We start from the raw sequence: 18,379 nt of genomic DNA on the forward strand, positions 1-18,379 counted from the left end.
TTATTAAATGTATCATACATATTCTAAATGTATCTCTCACAACTTTTACACTAACTCACACTCTTTAGATATGAATCAGAAATTTCAAACTGCAACATATATGTCAAGTATGCTAAATGTATCATATATATTGAATATCTAATTTTGAAAAAAAAAATCATAGAAATACAACCAAATGTATCACATATATTTTAGATGTATCACATAGTAATCCTCATCTCCCAGCTCTTCAAAAGGCAATTCCTCTACCTCTGAGGCACTATTTTGTAGTACTATGCATCAATGTCATCATCAGGGCTCAGGAGATGGAAAATAAATCATTGTCATCAATCATCTACAAGAAACAAATTGATGTTAACAAATTGATTTTATAGATGGCTCATGCTTTTTGTCGCATGTCAAATGCCACACCAAAGTCAACGTCCCTAACTTCAGCTACGTTAATGACTTGCAAACAAAGTTGTACAAGTGTGTTGTTACCCCTTCAACTCATGAATATTTTGATACTCATCCCAAAGATGATTACTTTTGCACTGTCTCCCTCTTCTTCATGGAAGAATCCTATTGTCTAATTTGTGATCCCCCTTGTTATAAAAAATGGATAAAGGTAAAACTTTACGATGATAGCTTTTTTATCGATGTTGTCTCATTCTGTAACGATAAGAAAATATGTACTCTGTTCAGGAATGGAAAACTATGCATAATATAGATGGTCCCCAAATTAAGTACTTGTCTGTCTCTTGTTACTGAAACTTAAACTCTGAAAAATCACAAAAACACAGATATTATCTCCATTTAAAATAATCAAAAAATTGGATATGGAAGAAGGAAGAAATTTTGTTTTTTTTTGAAATTTAAAAGTTGGAGACGGAAGAAGGAAGAAACTCAATTTGACTCGATTGTTTGCTTGAAATATGAAAGTTGATTGGGGGTATTTCTGATTTTGTGAATCACATTAATTCAATGTGTAACTGATTGTGCGTGATTTATTCCACAGAATAAAAGAGAATCCGCTACTTCCTTAAATAAATAACAACTCTGTTTTGAATGTATCACAACCTATATGTATCACAGTATAACAGATGCATCACAAATTTAAAAATCCAGAATATGATGTAATTTAACAAATTATTGGGATAAAATGTTATAACACTTAAATATTCAAGGTAAGTTACCCATAGTTTAAAGTGAGATTGATTATGTATAATTTGACTATGGCGATTGTGCTTGACTGTGTAACTTGACCACTAATAGGAGTTTGCTAGAGTTAAATAATCTAGATGGAGAAACCTTTCAACTAAAATCAGACTTTTCTTATTCTGTTGCATTACTTTCTTACATTGGAATGTTTTGAATCTCGATTGAACCCTTTCTGGGAAATTGATATAATGAGATTAAAAAATTATATAAAGACAATAAACTAAATCGGATAACACTAAAAAGAAAAGATAGGGATAGGGGTGTAAGAAAATGCTAAAATGGGACAGATGGCAGCTTCTTATTGGATAAGAAATGTCTAACTAGCTGCAGAGCTTGCTTTGGCTTGAATGTTGGAACTTGATGACCAGCTCCTCTTATTGTTACAAAGAATAGTCCATCATAGGCAACTGTCCATCCACCAACCTATTAAGTTTATCTCGTTTAAATTAATTCTCAAATGTTAAGTTACAAGGTAATTTCAAGTAAAATATTGTAATATGCATACCTGTCCATCCACCGACCACCGACCACCAACCCATTAAGTTTTCCTCATTTAAATTAGTTCTCAAATGTTAGTTACAATGTAATTTCAAGTAAAATATAGTAATATGCATACCTGTTTATTGTTAGTGTACCAAGGAGTCCAATCTTCAGTGATCTTCAATCCAAGTTTTCTCAAAGTTAATCTTGTAGAAGTGACTGGAATTCTACCGTCAGTATCTCCACTGATATTCAAAATAAATAGAGAATTTAAAAATTTTAGATATTGATTTTTTACTTTTTTTCCCCTTCAACTGAAATCTTTCATTAATAATTTATATTTATTTATTATCACTTACCTATAGACCCAAACGCGCAGACCGCCATCAATTAGTTTCTTGATGGTAGGAAGCATGGAAGATGGTGCATCACTCCAAAATGTGATATTATTACTGCAGAATAACAAGGCTATCAGTCATATAAGGATATAACAAATACACACCGACTTTATATGAGATTTAATTCTACACTATTTGTATATATAGTTTAATTATTATAAACAGTTCTGTAATTATCTCTTAATTAGTTACCTTGATAGTATAAAAGTTCTTTTTATCTTTTTAGTGTATAGAAATAAAATTCATTACATATAAAAATGACAAGTGATTTTTTTTTAATTATAAAAAGAAGATAAACTAAGGGCAGTTTGTTGACCTGCAATGAGTCCAAGGATAAGGAATTTTTGTGATATTTGCATGTAGTGCAGCTTGAACATCTGGTCTATTCATATAAATTTCTGTGTAATCAGAGAGACAAGGATCGTACCCTGTTGGTCCTTTGTGCCATCCTTCCTACATGCATGTTTCAATTTAGAATTATTAGACCAAAAAATCTTACAGAAAATGAAGAAGAACTAGTACTACTCACAATTCTGGAGAAGGACTTTGGAAGGGGTCTGGTGCTGGCGGTGGTGCTAAAGTTGTTGTTAACGCATTTGGGAGCGTAAAGACTGTACATGTCTAAGATTTTGTAGACAGCAAAGTACTGATTAAGAAGGTCATTACAATCATGGCCTGGATTTTTCAAGCTAAAATTGCAAACTCTCTTAATGGAATAGTACAAATGATCTGATATCACTGCGTGATCCCATGCATAGTCAATCATTCCTTTTTGATCTGTTTCATCATCCATCAATGCATTTCCTATCTGCAATGAAATCAATCGACATCAATAAGACAAATAGAATTACGGTCATGATCGATTGAGTTGGTAAACATGAGCATACCATGAATCCTTTGATGTTTATGTGGTCCTCTTTTTTCACCTTTTTATTATTATCAAATATTTGTTCTGCTAGCTGGGGAACATAGTGTCCTTAAAAAAGAAAACGAGTATGTATTAGCTAACCACCATATTATTTACCAAAATAAAAGTTATAATTCACATGTTATCCCCGTGATATTTACCTGCATAACTTTCACCAGCAATGTAAAATTTATGGGACTTGAACTGTGGAAATCTTCGAAACCAATTGACCAAAAATCTATATGAATCTTGCGCTGAAAAATAAAAGAAAAGATGAGTAAAAATGACAAATTGATAGTGAACGATTCTTGGAGTAGAAAGATATAACCATTATTTTACCTGTGTTAGAGTCTCCAAGCTCTTTGATATCAGTGGAGATGTTTGTGTATGAAAATCCAACACCAACAGGGGATTCCAAGAACAATAAGTTTGCGGCTGAGGATTAAATATACAAATTTATTAGTATTTGGAAGAGGTTTGACATTAGGGGTTTGTTAAAAGTGTATCTAAGTCATAGGACAACTTCTCTTACCTTTATTCCAAGTGAAATTGTTAAACTTAAGCTCTGGCTTATTTTTCTGTGTTAAGAAAGGCCCTAACTCCTCTGCTTCACCGTAGCCAATTGATGAGCATCCTGGACCTGAAATGTTCATAATATACTACTTCAGTCAATTGAAGAATCATATAACATCCATTATGATGCTTATATACTTGGGCTCTGGGCCAGTTGTAGAAAATGGCCCTTCGAAAGTTCACAAATAATAATTGGGCTCAAGGTCCCAGAACAACTCAATAAAATAATCTTTGTAGTATAATTTTAGCGAGCATGTAATGCATTATAAACCTGTATAATTAGTGTGCACTAACTATATATTGATTATATATAAATATAGTACTCCGATAATGCCAACGTCTAAGAGGGTGAAGTATTTCGAGGAACTCGGAATCAAAATAAACCAAAATATAAATGAAGTGACCTAAAGTATTTATTAAGTTACTAAAATAAACTAAAGATAATAAATTATTACGTTTAACGGAAGTGTACAGTAAAAAAAGTTTTAGTAAAACGTAATAAATTATTAGGTTTTACAAAACTTTTTTGAAAAACCTAATAATTTATTACGTTTTACAAAACTTTTTGTGAAACGTAATAAAATTATTACATTTTATATGAATTATATTAAAAAAAAAAAATCAGTTTACTATCATATCACCCTTTTATATCAAATCATGTAAAATGTACTAATAAATTAGAGATAATACATCAAAATTCCCCTGAACTTGTCTCGATAACTTACTTTAACACTTAAACTTTACGGATAATTATTTATCCCCCAAAATCTTTTTGAAGTAATTATTTACCACCTTAAAAAAATAACACCATTCTCACTGCGGAGAGTGTATTACACTTGCGCCTCGTCAGTGCTACATTAGCGCCACATCAAAATTTACTTTAAAAAAAGTGACCCCACTAATTTATTTATAATACAATATTAAAAGAAAAAAAAAATCTCCCCCCCCCCCTCCCTTCTGCCCACCCCACCCCTATTCTTTCTTCTTCAAGCCCCACCACCCCCTTTCTTCTTCCACCCCCGTCCCTGACAGCCCGCACCCCCACCCTAAAATCCATAATGATGAATTACGAAACAAAACTTATCAAATTTAAACCAAACATTCAAATTTAGGGAAATTTTGATGCATTATTTCAATAAATTATTACGTTTTACACCAATTCTTTTTTTTTTTTAAATCAGTGTACTATCTTTTCACATTACCTGATTAGTTTTTTAACCCAACAAAGGAACATGTAGATGATTAGTAATGCTGGTGCATCGGCCATTGTTATCTCCATGCTTGACGAAATCGCATGGCTATTACATCTAGTATCTTAGTTGAAAATAAAGTTCAGATGAGTTCTCCGTAATTATCCTTTTAAATCTCTTATCTTTCTTTTCAATTATGTTTTCTTAATTTCCTATAATGGAGAAACTTCAAGAACAATATCTTGAATATTTTACACGTAACCTCTAATAATCAATTTTACACTTAACCTTGGAAAAGATGACATTAGCATATCAACATGTATTACAGTAAGCATTTTTAATTATAATGGCCCTATAAATGGTTATTCGTGCATTCGTTGTAATTTTAATTGCTAATAATTTTCTTTCTTCCAAGAATATTAATTGTTAACTGCGAACGTTGGTTCTAGTTTCTGTTTAAGATATGGGAAGTGCAAAATGGCCACAATTTTTTGGCTCAAATTTGACCATAATTGTGAAAAGACTTACATAACTTTGTTTTAGATTTTATCATATTTTATTAAATAAATCTCCTCCAAATTATATTAATAAATGCACTAACTTTTTCCTATTCCCTAAACTTACGGAACAACTAAATTGATTTATACAAGAACAATTAATAAATATAAAAAATTTATACATACTCTAAGTATTTTATATGTATAGTAAATTATATAGTCAATTAAATTAAAATATTAACATTTACTTATAATTAAAAAAATTAATAAATATATTTTATACAATTACTCCCCTTTTAATTTAATGTATAAGTAAATTTATATTTCACTTCAAATTCAACTTTTGTCAGTTCAACTTAAATATATTTATCACTTAGAAACTTAATATTTTACCCAATAAATTTTTTTTTGTCTTTCAATGTATATTGTATCTTTTCTTTAAATTACGACAATATACACACACATCTACATATATTTAAATCTAAATTTCATATTCCTCTATATTAATCAACTAAAGGGAGAATAAAAATTTTAAATTGAAAATTGTATTATCCAATTCAAAAACTTTTCATTTCAAATTAAAATAATATCTTTGAATAAAATTTAAAATAAATTAATCAAAGTAATCTTAATTATTTGAGACGTGAAGTTGATAAATAAAAGTTGAATATGTCAGTTATATTTCTATGTTTAAATTTTTAATTATGTCTTAGTCATAATATTTGTTTTTAATTATGTTTCTTGATTGCTTATTATTATTTCACTTTTCAATTTTGTTTCTTGATCAACCCAAAAATAATTGACCCAAAAAAATAATTCTTTAATTTCTTAAATTCCAATGAAATTATAAATATACATTGTCATACAATATTATTTATCATTTTAATTTCTTAATAACACAATTGTAATATGCCATTCAAGATATAAAAGAATGTCAATCAATAATTTTTTTTCTTAAATTAGTGGGTGCTCATGGTTCCATGTGGATTAATTGTTGATTAAAATTAAAATTAAAGTTATTTAGTTGATTTTAAATTTTTAAAATAATATAAAACTATCAATTTGATTCAGTTTTTTGGTTTATAACTAGCTATGATGAATTGATAATTAAAAAATAATAAAGATATGAAACAATATTTCATATGAACATTATAAATTAATAAATTGATATCTACTATTACTAGATAAGTATAGTTAAATTTTTTATATTATTTTTCAATATTCTTTTGAAATTTTAGCATGTTTATGTTGCATAATTGTAGAGATTACTCTATTTCACATGTCTAACATCCACAAAATAATATAAAGTTATAAATGAAATAGTCAACCTTTCAAAAATCAAAAGAGCAATCTATTGAGTAAATTTAAAATAAACTATACACTACACCACATATAGACAATTAGATTTAGAGTGCTGTATTTTTTTTTTTCATATTTTTCAAGAAATGAAATTTAAAAATATAGTGGTACATGCGAAAATAAATAGACTAAAATTAAATTAATGATTATACGATATAAAATATTTATATTTATTTATGAAAAAATAATATCATATATTCAACTAATTTATATATATAATTTATTCGTTCATAGACTGAAAGCTCAAACTCAGTTGATTTCTTTCTTAAATTAAATAAAGAAGGAGATGATTTGGAGAAGAATTCATTGTTCTCTAAATTGTGGTTATTTTTAGTAAAATAAAAATTAAGTTAAATATTATCAATTTTTAAAATCTAAAATCAAATCAAATCAAACATTGATTTTTTTATTTGATTCTATTTAAAATCAAATCACACCTAATATTGTTAGAGAGATGAGAAGAAGAGTATCTTTATGACTCATGTGATTTTGCAGTGTATGCCACACTACTTTGTTTATGTTTTACTTTAATTTTGAATTTAATTTTTGAATAAGATGTGAGTTAAATTTATTTTTAATTTAATATTGTTAGAGGGTGTATCTTTCAATTTACATTTTAAATTATAGTTTCGTCATTCTTTTTTATTTATTTCATTTGAGTTTTTTTTTATATATTTTTTAATTATTTTTCTTATCTTTAGAGAATAATTTGATTAAAATCTTTTTGTTGTACCTTTGTTCAATAAATGTAATTATTATTTATTTTAAAACAGGATTTAAATTTAATTAGGGATGTACTAATAAAATAATTTTTAATTTTATAGTAGTAAAGACTTAGTACATGCTTAATTATTAAATGGGGGTGTGGGATTGTAAGGGGGACGTGGATGGTATGTGGGATAGGGCAGCTAGGTGTATCAAGGAGACGGCTAGAGAGGTGTTAGGGGTCTCGAGGGGTCGGGCTGGTCAATGTCAGGGGGATTGGTGGTGGAATGAAGAAGTAAAGAAGAAAGTGGAGACTAAGAAAGGGGCGTATGCTAAGTTGGTTGAGAGTAGGGATGAAGAGGATAAGCGGACAAATAGGGAGGAATATAAGTTAGCTAGGAAAGAGTCTAAGTTAGCAGTTACGGCTGCTAAGACGACAACTTTTGAGAGCTTATATACGGGGTTGGAGGAGAGAGGTGGGGAAAAGGGGTTATATAGGCTTGCTAAGGCGAGGAAGAGAAAGGGTCGTGACCTCGATTAAGTGAAGTACATTAAGGGGGAGGATGGTAGCGTGCTGGTGGAGGACGCTCATATTAAGAGAAGATGACATTCATATTTTCATAGACTCTTGAATGATGAGGGGGGTAGAGACATTGTGTTAGGGGAGATGGAGCACTCAGAGAGGTATCGCGATTTCAGGTATTGTAGGCGTTTTAAGGTGGAGGAGGTCAGCGAGGCTATTCGCAGGATGAGAAGGGGTAGGGCGACGGAACCAAATGAGATTCCTGTGGATTTATGGAAGTTTGCTGGTGAGGCGGGCTTAAGGTGGTTGACCGAATTGTTTAATGACATTTTCAAGACTGCAAAAATGTCTGAGGCATAGAGGTGGATCACCATAATTATTTTATATAAGAACAAGGGTGACGTACAAAGTTGCAACAATTATAAGGGTATTAAGTTGTTGAGTCACACTATGAAGATTTGAGAGAGAGAGGTCAAGCGGAGATTGAGGAAGATAGTGTCAATTTTGGAGAACCAGTTTGGCTTCATGCCCGGTCGCTCGATGACGAAGGTAATTCACCTGGTGTGGAGACTAGTAGAGCAGTATAGGAAAAGGAAGAGGGATCTTCACATGGAATTTATCGACATAGAGAAAGTCTACGACAAAGTCCCTAGGGAGGTTCTTTGGAGATGCTTAGAAATGAGTGGGGTCCCGATAACGTACATCGGATCGATTAAGGACATGTATGAAGGAGTTAAGACTCAGGTGAGGACGGCGGGAGGAGATTCAGAGCATTTTTTTGTCTTGACAGGGTTGCATCAGGGTTCAACTCTTAGCCCTTTTCTGTTTGCTTTGGTGATAGATGTTTTAACGCTGCGTATTCAAGGAGAGGTTCCTTGGTGCATGCTTTTTGCGGATGATGTAGTATTGATTGATGAGACGCGGGGAGGTGTGAATGATAAATTGGCAGTTCGGAGATAAACCCTTGAGTCTAAAGGGTTCACGTTGAGTAGAAGCAAGACAGAGTATATGGAATGCAAGTTTAATGACTTGAGGCAGAAGGACAAGATGGTAGTTAGGTTGGATTCCTAGGTTGTGTGTAGGAGGGATAGTTTTAAGTATCTCGGGTCCGTGATTCAAGAAAATGGTGAGATTGATGAGGATATATCCCACCGGATTGGGGCAGGTTGGATGAAGTTGAGGCTCGCCTCGGGAGTGTTGTGTGATAAGAAAGTGCCGCTCAAACATAAAGAAAAAATTTACAAAGTGGCAGTCTATCCGGCCATGCTGTATGGAGTAGAGTGTTGGCTAGTGAAGAACGCCCATATCCAAAAATTGAAGGTGGCGAAAATGCGGATGTTGCGTTGGATGTGTGGGCTTACTAGGAGTGATAGGGTTAGGAATGAGACTATTCGGGAGAAAGTTGGAGTGACTTCGGTAGAGGACAAGATGCGAAAAATTCAGTTGTGATGGTTTGGGCATGTGAGGCGGAGGGGAACGGATGCCCCAATTCGTACGTACGAGAGACTAGCTTTGGATGGTTTCAGGTGAGGTAGGGGCAGGCCGAAGAAATAGTGGAGGGAGGTGATTAGACGTGACATAGAGCAGTTACAGCTTACTGAGGACATAGCCCTAGATAGGAAGGTTTGGAGGACACGGATAAGGGTAGAAGGTTAGTGCCCGCGGGTAGGCCGTAGTCAGTAGCTAGTAGAAGGTGCCTTTGGTTTGTTAGTATAGGGTATTACTATGTGGGTACCTCTTCTATATTGTGCCAACTTATTTCATTTCAGGTTGTATTATGAATTTGTTTATTATTCTTCGTCCTGAGTAGGGGGTCTATCAGAAACAACCTTGCTACCTCTCCGGAGGTAGTGGTATGAACTGCGTATATTTTACCCTTCCCAGACCCTATTGTGTGGGAATACACTGGATTTGTTGTTGTTGTTGTTGTTGTATATAGTTAAACATGTTTGAAAATTTAATTTTTTAAAAAAATACAATTCAACTTTTCAAATATTAATGATACTAAATAATGTAAGATGAGAGTAATTCTTTTTCACATTTTTTGTTTATGAATCTTTAAAAAAAAAAATTAGATTATCAATATTTTATAAAATTTAGGACAAAATAAGTAATTTAACATGAAATATTAAGCTAAATAAGACGAAGAGTATTTTTATAAACAAACTATCTATACTTAGAAAGGATGCAATGCCTATCATTTTTAGTACCACAAACCAAACAATCACTAAAAAATAATACCAGGATAACTAATCAAGCATAACTTATTTCCCAATCAAACGACCCCTAAGGGGTCATTAATCTAGCAGTATTACAATAAAATTAAATCATCACCCACCTTCACTAGTTAGTAAACGAAAAACATTTATAAAGAAAGTGTCCGATCAAATTTATTATAAGCGGATCAAACTAGCTCGAAAATATGTTTTTAATTATATACGCATGTTATAAACATTTTCAACAAAATGCTTATAAGCTTAGTACTAGATTTTATAAGCATTCAAAATTAGTAAAGTCATAAGTTGGTCACTCTAACTTATGAATTTTTACTTTATAATTATGAAAAAATTAGTCTTCCTTGAAAAAAAAGGTCGTAATTATTTCTTTATTCTATTTTCATCATTCGTCTTAATTATTTATGTAAAAGTGTCCTTTTTTTAAATGATTGTAAGAATCATAAAAAAATTCATTCCCATGTAGTAGATAGTTTCAATGTATTGGGAATTGAAAATAAATAATGTATAGATAGAATTTTAAATATAGGATAAAAAGGGCAAAAATATCTAAAAGTTAACTAGTTTAAGTGTGAACATGACTTTTTCCTATTGTGACCAAATTTAAGTCAAATTTTTGTGGCCAAAAAGATTTATAACATTGGGAGGCATAAAAACCTAATCAGTGATGGGATAAGATAATACACTAATTTCTTTTTTTAAATTTTCATCTAAAAAAATTTGTAAAACGTAATAATTTATTATGGTTTACATAACTTTTTATAAAACATAATAATTTATTATGTTTTACATGATTTGACATAAATGGGTGATGTAATAGTACACTGAGTTTTTTTTTTAAATTTTCGTGTAAAATGTAATAAATTATAACGTTTTACAAAAAATTTTGTAAAACTTAATAAATTATTACGTTTTATCAAAAAAAGTTTTGTAAAATGTAATAATTTATTACGTTTTACTAAAACTTTATTCTTGTACACTTTCGTTACCAAATCGTTAAAAAAAGGTATAAAACGTAATAAGTTATTACGTTTAGTGTATTTTGATAACTTATTAAATAGATGGACTATTAGATCACTTTATTTATATTTTGACTTATTTTGATTTCGAGTTCTATTTCGAGCGGGCTAACTTATATTGCTGACATCATTCTAGTAAATGAAAATGAGAGAAAAAATACACACCCCCTTTCCTTTTATTTTAAACTTATTATTATGTGAAAATCAAATCCTTCTTGTACATCAATAAGGTAAAAGTTCAATCAGTCAACAACTTCTACTATCCCCAATATGCCCCCAATTACTTTTATAATGAAGCAAAAAAACAAAGAGGAAACTGAAAAAAAACAAAACAGTTATTTTCAAAAATTACGTAGTAGTAGTTAAAATTAGTACGTAATACTTTTTGCTTCAATTCAAAGGGATAAAAAGCAAGTGAATGATAACAATCATTTGCCGTCAGGACCAAACATTTTTTTCCCCTTTGACTTTGTTTTAGCGTCGTTTCAAACTACAATCCTTGGCCCAAAAAGTAAAACAAATAAAAAAAAATTAGAACAAAATTCATCCACAGCGAGTAGTAGAGGGTAAATGTTCCAACATTGTCCTTCTTTGCTGTTGGAATAATGCCTACTGCTTGTCTCATTTTCTAAGAATAGCATATCATATTTAAAGATGCAACCCCCCCCCCCCCCCCCACCTATTTTTAAAGAAAAAGTGAGAAAAGAGATTATTATTTTTAAAGGAGAAGTGAGGAAGGAGATTATTAGATGAGTATTTCTTTGCTGTCCAAATAATACTTATTGCTTATCTTATTTTCTAAGAATAGTATATCATAATTTAAAGATGCAACCCCCCTCCCCCTCCAATTATTTTTAAAGGAGAAGTGAGAAGGAGATTATTAGATGAGTAATCAAATTAAAAGTTTAGATGATCAACCAATTGATGACTCTTATTCCAAATAAGGTATTTTGCAATAAAAAGAAAATTATATGTACATCACCTAAAGAACACTACTTTAAATAAAATTATACTTATTGATATATAGACGTTATTTGAACGGGACAGAGTGATCCGTGAGAGCCTAAAAACTATTAAACTCAAATACTTAACAAAAAAAGAAAAAAAAAACAGCTATCCTTATAAAGTAGCGTGCCTAGAAGATTCAACATAGTTATCCACAAAATTCCATTGGAGTAATTAAGGAAATCATTTTTTTTCATTGTAATTAAGGGAATCAATCAATTCATTTTGTCCACAAAATTTTAAATGGTTATTACTTCCATTTACTTATCCACTTTCCTATTAGCACAGAAATTAAGAAGCAGTAAATGATAAGAATAATTCTACCATATTACCCTTTGAATATAGTAAATTTAATGTTTTGAGAAATGCATTTAATAATATATCGTATTTAATGCTAAGGTAACATGGGCAGAAATAGTTAAATTATCCATTATTTTTATAAATAAGACAAATATTATTAGAGATCACAAAATAGAAAAGTGAACAAGTAAAAATCACAGGAAATAGTTAAAAGTAATAATTGCTGGGAATAAGAATGTAGATGTGATAATGAGTTGAATATAGATATAAAACCAACATAATTACAACATCGTATTCTGAAATGATGAAAATATGTCCTATTGTCCGGTTTAAGCCAACTAATTGAGACAAAATGCTATGCAGTTCCAGTTCTTACAACTTACAAGATTGATTTGGCTTCTAATATTATAGCAAAGCCCTCAAACATCTGATACAATTAACAAGACAAAGAAGAGAACTACATAGAAAGTTACTAAAAATAAATTTTTGTGTATTGATATTTTTTTATATTTGCAAATTAGGAGTAATAGTCTAATAAAGTGCGGTGCGCCCCGGAGATTATAAAAATCATCACGCAACAAGTATGTGTGTGTATATATATATATATATATATATAAAGATATATAACTCATATGTTGTATAATTCAACCGTACATAACGGTGAGGTGAATTTTGCAAATACATACAGACGGATAAATAATTTGTTCCATCTGGATAATCATGAAAACACCCAATTAACTTGAGTGATTAGTTCATTTCACTCAAGTTAATAGGAGACGGTCTGTCTGAACTTTTTAGAATAGAATTATAGTAAACTCTCTGAAGTGATTTCACATCAATGGCGTACAATAACACTTACTGTAACAAATGCTAGCCTATAATGTAAAAGTTTTACAGAGTTGTTGTATGATACAACGTATATAAATTAAATAACTCAGACCGAGTGTCTGGAAACAACTTTACTACCTAACAAGCTAGAGGTAAGGTGTGGATACACTCTAACAATTATATTGGATATGGTGTTGATGTATTTTTACGACAGATCAATGTTCTTCATAGATATTAAAATGAATTTGTATGTAATTTGGTACTGACCTCCATTGAGCCATAAAGAAGTGGTTTGTTATGAGGAGTGGTAGTGGCCTCAAATAACCAGTAGAAGAGTGCTCTTCCATGGGTCTCATTGACAGTAATATATCCAGCGTACTGCTTGAAACTCACCGGTGGCTGACCGGGTAACCCAATGACTCGATCTGCTTCTTGTTCAGCCAAAACTTCTTTGGTAACAATATCACCTCTTGTTCCTAATAATACTCCAAAACTCACAACAAGAAGAATAAAATATCGAAACATTTTTTATGTGCTCTCCCTTCTTATAATTAACAACTGTACTGTGTGGTTTATATAGCAGTGAGACAGATAAGAACTGATCTGTCACACTCTGTTATTATTTGATTTCATATAATGTATGAATTTGGATTATATACACACATAAGAGTTAAATATGCAAAAAAATCTTAATACGATTAATGTAGATTTAGCTGTTGTAAACACTCACTTTGCAGGTATAAATTCTTGAAGATTACCTATAATTAGCTTTTAATTAACTTACATTATAAAAAGTCTTTAAATTGCCAACTGTATATGTAAATTAAATTTTATGATAGGCGGAATGATTTGGAAAATCGTTTACTTGTTTCAGTTTGATATCTCGGCCCCTATACTCCTTTAAATTTCATCTAAACACCCGAACTCGATCAAAACAAATATTTTAACCCCTTGACGCATGCATATTCCTCACTTGATTGACATGACTGACACATCGGATCCACATCATTTGCGACATCATTTTTTAAATATTTTATCTACTATAAAATCTTATATATTATAATCTATATCTATAATCTATAATCTATAATCTATCTATAATCTATATCTATAATCTATAATATATTAAAAGTATGAAGACCTTCAGAAAAGTGACTTGAACTTTTTGCCCTTATTAAAAAATTTCACACTAGACAAAATCGTCTTTTTACGATTTTCCTAATCGTCTTTTTATAATTTTTCTATTATTTAGCATTTTGAAATCAATTAAAGTTTTGATTATTAAATTTCCTTATTGAACTACGTAGGAAATACTAATATTTATGAACTTAAAATCATTACAATTTACCTTATATAAATTATTTTCCTATTGAAACTGTTATTTCGTTTGTACTTTGGGTACACAGAATCTATATATTACAACACCAACTTCAACTTGAGTTCAAGTATAAATAAGAACGCAATGAAGTATATCAAATACCCACAACACAAGATCAAAATGACCTTTCCAAGAGGTGTATTTATTTTGCAGAAATTAAGATAAAACAGAAAATAGTCAAGTCATCCGAATTCACGGATTTTCCTTAAGGAAATAATCCCCCTCATTATACCCGAAGTTTTGGAATTTTTCCTCCCAGGATAAAATGGCTAACAGACCAACAGTAGCGGTACCTCAAACGGTTGGAATATATTCAAACTCACAGAACGTTTTGAGTGATCACACAGAAATTTTTTGAGACAAGAAGAGAGTTTTTTTAATCTGAAAATTTCGTACTAAACCTGTGGAAGAAACCAGGTTTATATAGCCACAACATGCCTCTTCTGAAAAGAGGCAATGGTTCACTCCAAAGGTTACACCTTTGCTGTAAGTTCATGTCTGTTCATCAAAGATTGCATCTTTTTCTGAACAATCATCTCATTTCATGAATCAGTGTGTCACTTCATTGAAGGATTACATCCTTCTGAAGCATCATTGCGAACCATTGCAACCTTCCGTAGCCTCAGTTCAGAACAATGTATCATTTCTGAAGCACTAGTTTGAAAATAATACATCAGTTCACTTGAAACAGTGCAACTGTTACTGCATGTATATATAAATGGAGGTTCGAAACTGCAGAAAAATTTTTACAGCATTTTTTCTAGGCATTCTTCGGAATTCAAATAAAGTTTGTCCAAAAAGATAGATCTCATCGATCGATCATTTTCCAAATCCAAATCCTAATCCTAATCCTAATTCGAAGCCGAGCCGAGCGAGCGAGCGAGCGGCAACGACGGCGCGAGGCATCTCTTATTTCTTGCCTCACTTGCCATTTGGAGTAAGTGTTCTTGATTATAAACACTTTCAAGTTCTCTTCTTCCATCAATGTGGGAGAAAGAGTAAGCTTTCTAATTTGGGAGTACACTTTCCATTTTAGTGTCTCCTTCCCCTCCATCATTGTATTCTCCATTTTTCTATTCACAATTCTTTCATATACTATGAACCCAACAATCCTCCACATGAATAGGGAATGACTATTTTTCATAAAATTTTTACGGACAAGTATATGATCATCAAGTAAAAATTGATTGCATCTAGACAAGTGGGTTTCCCTTTAAACTTTCCGTAGTGAACATGCATCGGATGCATTCGGTCAATCTGTAGATTTGATATTTTTGAACCGTCGAGCTTTAATGTACACCTAGACAATACATATCACACAACCAGCCTTTTAACGTTTATGGTTCTCATGGTTTTATTCTTTTCAGCCATGAACACATTCCAGTTTCATGAGAGCTTAGAGAATAGGCCTTTACTAACATTCCCTTTGAAGTGGCTTCCACTTCGCCCTCGCATAGGTGATTTCTAAACGTTCAATCCTGTAGATTAAACTATTTGGTCAAATCTGTCAAATTTAGATAATCATTAAAAAACTTTTCACCTTAAGTCTTATCCTAGTTTACTATATATTGTCTATATCGTGAGAATGGGTTGGGTAATTGACAATGTTGAACTTGCCAGACACAACTTTGTTTGATCTCCTTGAACCTAGCTCTTGGGATCGCTAGTTTGATAGGTAGAGTTACCGTCATACTGACTCATCCTAGGCCTTAAACCCATTTCCTTGAATGTTCTTTCCACTCCTTCTCTAGATAGGCCTTTTGTAAGTGGATCCGATACATTATCCTTTGACTTTACATAGTCAATAGTGATAATTCCACTAGAGAGAAGTTCCCTAACGGTATTATGACTCTGTTGTATGTGACGAGATTTACCGTTGTACATTATGTTCCCTGCCCTACCTAGTGCCGTTTGGCTATCACAGTGTAAACATACTGGTGCCACTGGCTTGGTCCAATACAGAATATCTTCCAAGAAATTTCGGAGCCATTCTGCTTCTTCACCAGCTTTATCTAATGCGACAAATTCAGATTCCATTATAGAGCGAGCGATACAAATCTGTTTGGATGATTTCTAAGAAAATGCTCCTCCACCGATAGTAAATACATATCCACTTGTGGATTTTACTTCGTTCAATTCCGGTGATCCAATTTGTATCACTATATCCTTCAAGTACCGCAAGATATTTATTATAATGCAAAGCATAGTTTTGAGTGTATTTAAGATGCCCCAAAACTCTTTTCATTATCATCCAATGAGTTTTATTGGGATTACTCGTGTACCGACTCAATTTACTAATTGCACATGCTATGTTTGGTCGTGTATAGTTCATTATATACATTAAACATCCCAATACTCTTGCGTACTCTAATTGTGAGTCACTTTCACCTTCATTCTTTCGAAGTGCAAAGTTCACATCCAATGGAGTCTTGGCAATACCGAATTCTATATCCTTGAACTTGTCAAGTACTTTTTTGATATAATGAGATTGTGACAATGCTAACCCTTGTAGAGTTCGATGGATTCTTATACCTAAGATCACATCTGCAACTCTAAGGTCTTTCATATCAAACTTGCTCTCGAGCATTTGTTTGGTTACATTTATGTCACAAATATCTTCGCTGATGATCAACATATCATCCACATATAAACAAACAATGACTTGATGATTTGGTGTGTCTTTAATAAATACACATTTGTCACATTCATTTATCTTGAATTCGTTTTCCAACATGGTTTGGTCAAACTTTGTATGCCATAGATTAGGTGCTTGTTTTAGTCCATAAAGTGACTTAACAAGTTTACACACCTTATTTTCTTTTCCTGGAACCACAAAACCCTCAGGTTGTTCCATGTATATTTCTTCCTCCAAATCTCCATTTAGGAATGCGGTCTTCACATCCATTTGATGGATTTGAAGATCATATACCGCCGCCAAGGCAATTAACATTCAAATCAAGGTTATCCTTGTTACTGACGAGTATGTATCAAAGTAATCAATACCTTCCTTCTGTTTGAAGCCTTTTACTACAAGTCTTGCCTTGTATTTATCAATAGTAACATCCGCCTTTATTTTTCTTTTAAAGATCCATTTAGAACCTAACAGTTTATTTCTAGGAGGAAGGTCAACCAATTCTCATGTATGTTTTCTTAAGATTGAATCTATCTCACTATTGACTGCCTCTTTCCAAATGGATAAGTCTGACGATGACATCGCTTCTTTAAATGTTTGAGGCTCATTTTCTAAGAGAAATGTTATAAAATCCGATCCAAATGAAGTTGAAATTCTTTGACGTGTACTACATCTTGGATTTTCTTCATTATGTACATTCTCACTTAGTTCATCTCGAGGTCGTTTAGATCCTCCACTAGACTATTTATGTCTAATTTTATACAGGTAAATGTTTTTAAAGAATTCAACATTGTCTGATTTAATTACAGTATTTTCATTAATATTTGGATGTTCGGATTTATGAACCAAAAATCGACATGCTTTACTACTTTTAGCATATCCTATGAACACATAGTCCATTATTTTAGGTCTTATCTTAACCCTTTTAGGTATAGAAACTTGAACCTTCGCTACACACCCCCACACTTTGAAATATTTCAAGTTGGATTTCCTTCCTTTTCATTTTTCGTAAGAAATTGATTGTGTCTTACTATGGGTAACTCTGTTGAGTATACGATTGGCCGTAAGGATAGCCTCCCTCCATAAATTTTGTGGTAAACCAGAACTTATAAGTAAGGCATTCATTATTTCCTTCAAATTTTGATTTTTCC

At 31.7% G+C, this 18,379-nt stretch overlaps 1 protein-coding gene across 1 annotated transcript; it reads right to left on the reverse strand.

Annotated features, from left to right (window-relative positions):
• Nucleotides 1-1,291: 1,291 nt before the first annotated feature.
• LOC107860883 (serine carboxypeptidase-like 34) lies at nt 1,292-13,840 on the reverse strand. The gene is given in 11 exon segments (XM_016706349.2): nt 1,292-1,623; nt 1,817-1,925; nt 2,040-2,132; nt 2,395-2,531; nt 2,608-2,886; nt 2,966-3,054; nt 3,147-3,239; nt 3,325-3,420; nt 3,518-3,625; nt 13,486-13,503; nt 13,506-13,840. Coding segments are annotated over 11 exon segments (1,410 nt in total). The 5' UTR covers nt 13,744-13,840; the 3' UTR covers nt 1,292-1,473.
• Nucleotides 13,841-18,379: the final 4,539 nt, after the last annotated feature.

This window comes from Capsicum annuum, chromosome 2, assembly GCF_002878395.1.
Source record: "Capsicum annuum cultivar UCD-10X-F1 chromosome 2, UCD10Xv1.1, whole genome shotgun sequence".
Taxonomy (NCBI): Eukaryota; Viridiplantae; Streptophyta; class Magnoliopsida; order Solanales; family Solanaceae; genus Capsicum; species Capsicum annuum.